The sequence below is a fragment of the Lactuca saligna genome, chromosome 9 (assembly GCF_052625555.1).
Source record: "Lactuca saligna cultivar CGN05327 chromosome 9, ASM5262555v1, whole genome shotgun sequence".
Lineage (NCBI taxonomy): Eukaryota > Viridiplantae > Streptophyta > Magnoliopsida > Asterales > Asteraceae > Lactuca > Lactuca saligna.
The window spans coordinates 187,186,037-187,191,637 of record NC_136425.1 but is presented as its reverse complement, the minus strand read 5'-3'; the positions used below and the strand labels follow the sequence as shown (position 1 = coordinate 187,191,637).

General features: G+C 34.7%; 2 protein-coding genes across 2 annotated transcripts; one reads left to right on the top strand and one right to left on the bottom strand.

The window, feature by feature from the left end:
* The first annotated feature begins 1,189 nt into the window (after positions 1 to 1,189).
* LOC145014627 (chlorophyll a-b binding protein CP24 10A, chloroplastic) lies at positions 1,190 to 2,255 on the top strand. The gene is made up of 2 exons (XM_078973042.1): positions 1,190 to 1,506; positions 1,628 to 2,255. The coding sequence occupies exons 1-2, from the start codon at positions 1,283 to 1,285 to the stop codon at positions 2,175 to 2,177; spliced, it is 774 nt and encodes a 257-aa protein (XP_078829168.1). The 5' UTR covers positions 1,190 to 1,282; the 3' UTR covers positions 2,178 to 2,255.
* Positions 2,256 to 2,361: 106 nt separating this feature from the next.
* LOC145014628 (uncharacterized) lies at positions 2,362 to 4,558 on the bottom strand. Its single transcript, XM_078973043.1, has 4 exons — positions 4,119 to 4,558; positions 3,976 to 4,036; positions 3,680 to 3,824; positions 2,362 to 2,834 (listed from the first exon to the last, which is right to left on the bottom strand). The coding sequence occupies exons 1-4, from the start codon at positions 4,351 to 4,353 to the stop codon at positions 2,580 to 2,582; spliced, it is 696 nt and encodes a 231-aa protein (XP_078829169.1). The 5' UTR covers positions 4,354 to 4,558; the 3' UTR covers positions 2,362 to 2,579.
* Positions 4,559 to 5,601: the final 1,043 nt, after the last annotated feature.

The following is a 5,601-nucleotide window of genomic DNA, read 5'->3' as shown; positions in this document are numbered from 1 at the left end:
AACTAGAAACCCAGACAATCGACAAGGGAATGGAGAGGATGAAGATGATGATCGACTGATTTTTCATGGAAAAGAAGAAATGAGGCATCTGACGATTTGGAGGAAGCCGTCATTTAGGGTCTATAAAAATATTGCAGATTTCATTTAATGATTTTTCAAATATACAAGATTTATTTTTGGCTTGTAAAAGTAAAATGACCAAGCTACCCTTATTCATAAATTTAATGATTAAATTATTGTTAAATTCTTATTGGTCCATAAATATACATAATAGTTATAGAAACATTTGAATATATATATATATATATATATATATATATATATATATATATATATATATATATATATATATATATATATATATATATATATAACCTTTTAGAAAAAGATGGTTGTAGGTGGTTTGTCTATTTTTCTTTATTTATTTTGTTACCAACCTTTTTTTTCTTTTAAAGGCAAAATTAATTTGTTTTAGTTTTTATATGTATACGAGTGTTCGAAAAAACTAGTTAGTAGTTAGAAGTTATAACTTCCATTTGTATATTAGTTTTCAACAAAAGTAGTTGGAAGCCTTGAAGCTTTTAAAACATAAACCGTATAAAAATGACTTATAGAAAACACATCGTTGCTAACCTCTCCTTCCTACTGCCGAATGAAATTTTTTTCTTAAAAGGTAGAAGCTCTCAAAATTTACATGTTGAACACACACAAAATCTCCTTTTTCTCTTTTGTTTTCTTTTTCAAAATATCTTGTAGCACAATACTGTACGCTTTACATGTTACATATCCATGATTGGCAAGCAGAAAAACGATTCTTCTCATTTTAAGTAAATTAATTGTCGTAACACTGCCATCTGTTAGGTAAAACTAACACAAATTAAATCATCTTTTCTCTTTAATAATAATTATTTTTTACATTAATTACCACAATGTATAAGTATGAATTTTGGGTTGAAATGAGCCAAACATCCTTGCAACCCCAAACATCAAAACCAAGCCCATGAACAAAAGTAGATTCGAGAACGCAAAACTTAAATTGGAAACCACAAGAATAATGATACAAGTGGATGGAGGGTACAGATGGAAATCAACATCCTTTCATCTGATTGGCCAAAAATCTATCCAAGATTTCAGTTCATCCTACCTGGCACCATTCACTTCTTTCCTATTGATATCAACATGCCCATATAATTTCATACCCAATTCACTAAAACACACACTCACACAAACACACTCAGTCACCACCAACACCACCGTCAGCCACCTTATTTGCTCAGCAACAATGGCAGCTGCCTCCACTGCTGCTGTCCTTAATGGATTAGGATCACTCTTCTTGTCTGGCGGAAAGAGGAGCCAGACCCTGCTGCCTGCACCCACCAGTGGCGCCACCATGCCAGCGGCTCCTAGGCGGTTAGTCATCACAGCCGCCGTTGCTCCCAAGAAATCTTGGATCCCCGCCGTTAAAGGTGGCGGCAATTTGATCGACCCCGAGTGGCTCGATGGCTCGTAAGTTCTCTTCCTCTCTATATATGATCAAATACTTATACTGTCCTGAATTCATAACTGTGATTCACCTATTTCTTCTCCTTTTTTTACCGATTTTTTACTAAATTTCGTTCGACTACAGGCTCCCGGGAGACTACGGGTTCGACCCGCTAGGACTAGGAAAAGATCCGGCGTTTCTAAAATGGTACCGGGAAGCGGAGCTTATCCACGGGCGGTGGGCCATGGCGGCGGTTCTTGGTATCTTTGTGGGTCAGGCATGGAGCGGCATCCCATGGTTCGAAGCCGGAGCAGACCCGGGTGCGATCGCTCCATTTTCTTTCGGATCTCTTCTCGGGACCCAACTCCTGCTGATGGGTTGGGTGGAGAGCAAGAGATGGGTCGACTTTTTCAACCCTGAATCACAGTCGGTTGACTGGGCCACCCCTTGGTCCAAAACCGCTGAGAATTTTGCTAACTTCACAGGAGAACAAGGTTATCCGGGTGGTAAATTCTTCGACCCGTTAGCGTTTGCGGGTACGCTTAATAATGGGGTTTATATTCCGGATACCGAGAAGCTTGATAGATTGAAATTGGCTGAAATTAAACATGCAAGACTTGCAATGGTGGCAATGTTGATTTTTTACTTTGAGGCAGGCCAAGGAAAAACTCCACTTGGTGCTCTTGGATTATAAGGAAAATATGGTTGTGTTATTATGTAACATGTAAATTTATTTATTTAGATATATCCAACAAACTCAAACCTTAATTCATCGTTCATATGTTATTTATAGTTGCAAATGCATCTTTATTTAACATATATTAGTTAGTGGAACAAATATATCAATTTTTTGTCCTACCAAAAAAGATGGAGCAATGTGAAACAAAACACCGGGATGTAAGCATCATCTCCCATACAATTTCAACCTTGAAAACATCAAGATAACATTTAAGAAAAGGGTATTACACGAACCCTCATTGATTCATTTACTTGATACAAGTTCTACTTAAAGCAATAAAAAAGGACTTAAATTAACTCAAAAGTCGAAAATATTCAAAATTTCGACTTACGAAATATTACAATAAAAGAAAAAACATCACTCGCTGCTACCCATAGCCATCAAGAACTCACCCTCACAAACCACCTCACCTCCCACATACGCCTTTCCATCCATCTTTGCAATTCCAAAGCGTTTTTGAAGCTTTGTGAGTGTCATTCTCATGACCAAAGTGTCTCCGGCCACCACCGGTTTTCTGAACCTCACCTTGTCAATTCCGGCGAAGAAGAAACTGTCACGTGAGCCGCCCACTTCCGGTTGCAGCATTACCAAACCACCAACTTGTGCCATTGCCTACAAAAAATAGCAATGTACTTTTATATATATATATAGACATTGCTATAATTGGATAGATTTTTCAAGGTACAAGGATGTAATATAATTAATTAATTAATTAATTTACATTGATGTTTGTTGCATTTAAATGATATGCTTGAAAGATATTTGAGAAAATGAGGCGTATTGAGGAAATTGGAAGGGAAAAATGAATAAGGAAAATTTTGTAAAATGTTTGGAGATAATGGGAAAGCCTCCTTTCGCATTAAGTAAAAAAAAAAAAAATTCACTAATCTTTATTGTATAATATCATTGGTTCCTTGCTAAAATGCTTACAAATTCCATGTCTAATGAAGTGTTTGGCTACTAGTCAAATATCTGAAGTACCCCTCAAAAATAGATGAATCTTGCAGATGATAAGGTCTATAACATTTCAGATATTTAAGATGTTTAACTAAAAATAAAATATTTTCACTAAATTAAGTGCTTAATCGAACATTGCATATTTGCATTTAGGGGATGCTAGGTTTTATCCAAAACATAAAGTGTCGATCTTCTTGATGGATTCAGTATTCAGATAGTGATTATAAGCAGACCTTTAAATCTTTAATTACAATGCAAAGCAGTACTCTTTTACCTCTTTGTTTTTCTTTAATTTAAAAGCTTATTAAAATCACCCAAAAAGTACCAAAGCAATAATTTTTACAGAAAAATGGCAAGACACCATATGAATTATGAGTTCAAAAGCACAATATTCACACAAGACTTTCAAAAAAAGACTTGGATTTTAATCTGAACACCCTGAAAACATATATAGACTACACATATAACAGCAAACGTGAACAAGATTTTTAAGGATGTACCTCAACCATAAGAACACCAGGCATAATTGGTCTATCAGGAAAATGGCCAGGGAAAAAGTTGTCATTGATGGTCACATTCTTGATGCCAACGGCTGAAACTCCTGGATTGTACTCAATCACCCTGTCCACCAAAAGAAATGGAAATCTGCAACAACCAAACAAAACCCAAGAGAAATCAATGCATCAAAATTTCTACAAGCAAACTAAAGCAGGACTTAGTTTTGCACAAGCAAACAAACGAAACCCAGATCAGAAATCAAACAATTCAATGAAATACGTCAAGTAAAAGTACAAACCGGTGTGGCAAAATCTCACGAATCTGATTGATATCAACAACAGTGGGAAATGCAGGGAACCCTGAAACGATTGGAGACGTTAGAGAGAAAATCTGTGAAATGAAAACATGGTTTTTATAATTTGAAAAGGAAAAACGGCTTACTGAGTTCAATTGGGGTTTCATCTTTTGAGCTATCACTAGCAGTTGAAGCACAGTTGGCGATTAAACTGGTGTGGGTTGTCTTCGATTGGTTAGATACCAGAGGGGATCTGGAGATCCTTGGGATAGAAAACCCATTGAAGGAAGATACAGAGAGGGTTTTAGGGGTTCGGTTAGAGATCGGGGAATGAGAATTGTGTGGAGAGATGAGTGAATGAGCAAGAGCTGAGGAAGCCATCTAGAGGGATGATAACAGAAATGATAAACGAGTGTGGTTTTGGATTTATGGGTATTTGAGGTGGAGGAAGGCGAGAATAACGATGTGGAGGAGCTGCAGACAGCGGAGGTAGTTCGGTGGTTGGAGTGAAGGAAGACGGAGATACCGAGAGTGTTGGTGTTTGTACTTTGGAGTGTTTGGGTTCTTTGACAAGTAGAAAGTGGGTGAGAGTGGGACTTTGGAGCGGATATAAGCCGGGTCGAATAAAATTAAGAGGAAATATATAAAAAGAGAAATTAAATATCCTTCTATTTTTCAAACATTATTTTTTAGTATTAGCTAATTTTTTTAACTACCAATTAACCTTTTAGTTATTATTATCTATCTAACATTATTTTTTAGTATTAGCTAATTTTTTTAACTACCAATTAACCTTTTAGTTATTATTATCTATCTAGATGGTATTAACAAAAAAAAAAATATGCACATTATCAAGTGATTGTTATTTTCATTAAACTTTTTATTTAAGTTTAATATGTGAATATTTAATATTTACATTTAATTTTATGTCTTAAAATTATTATTGTTATTTATTAAACTTACTTAAATTTGTAATCTATAGATATTACATAAAATCAATAATTAGTGCAGTACTTATTCTATAAGTCTTGTTTTACCCTAGGAAGTATCTATAATACATGGTTGGTTATTAATCAATGCGAAAACAACCAAATTATTCTCAATATTGTTTATGGTATCCAAACTAAAAAAATTTAAACATTATGGATCTTCTCCCACCATCACTTTGAATATCATCTTGTATACCCTTCGTCTTGTATTAGAAAAAATTTCGCCCTCCTAACCCCTAACCTAATATCCATATTAGGAAGGAGAAGGACTATACGTCGCCTTCACCTTGCATTAAAACTCAAGCCTTCACTTAGCCACAATTGTTGACTACTATGGTAGATCGCATAACCTAGTTAAGCCACCACTAACTGCCCCACCACAACCATTAGTACATTAGATAGAGAGTTTATAGTTTAAGATAACTATCTTTTTTCAGGATTAAAAAAATCAGTAATTCCACGAAAAGGCCATGTCGTTCGTATGAACTTTTTATTTTTTATTTATTTATTTTTTTTGAAAAATGATAATCGTTCGTTTAGATCAACAAAATTCGCAAGAATAAGTTTATGCAAGTAAACAATTTTATATAAAAAAGATTAAAAGAAAAAAAAAACTATATTTATTTATCTATTAATTTAT

Excerpts from the sequence above, each read along its gene's own strand:
- LOC145014627 (XM_078973042.1), top strand. The coding sequence starts at position 1,283 with ATGGCAGCTGCCTCCACTGCTGCTGTCCTTAATGGATTAGGATCACTC. Across the intron at positions 1,507-1,627 it reads CCCGAGTGGCTCGATGGCTC|GCTCCCGGGAGACTACGGGT; the intron begins GTAAGTTCTCTT and ends GTTCGACTACAG.
- LOC145014628 (XM_078973043.1), bottom strand. The coding sequence starts at position 4,353 with ATGGCTTCCTCAGCTCTTGCTCATTCACTCATCTCTCCACACAATTCT. Across the intron at positions 3,825-3,975 it reads CGTGAGATTTTGCCACACCG|ATTTCCATTTCTTTTGGTGG; the intron begins GTTTGTACTTTT and ends TGGTTGTTGCAG. Across the intron at positions 2,835-3,679 it reads CTGGTGTTCTTATGGTTGAG|GCAATGGCACAAGTTGGTGG; the intron begins GTACATCCTTAA and ends TATTTTTTGTAG.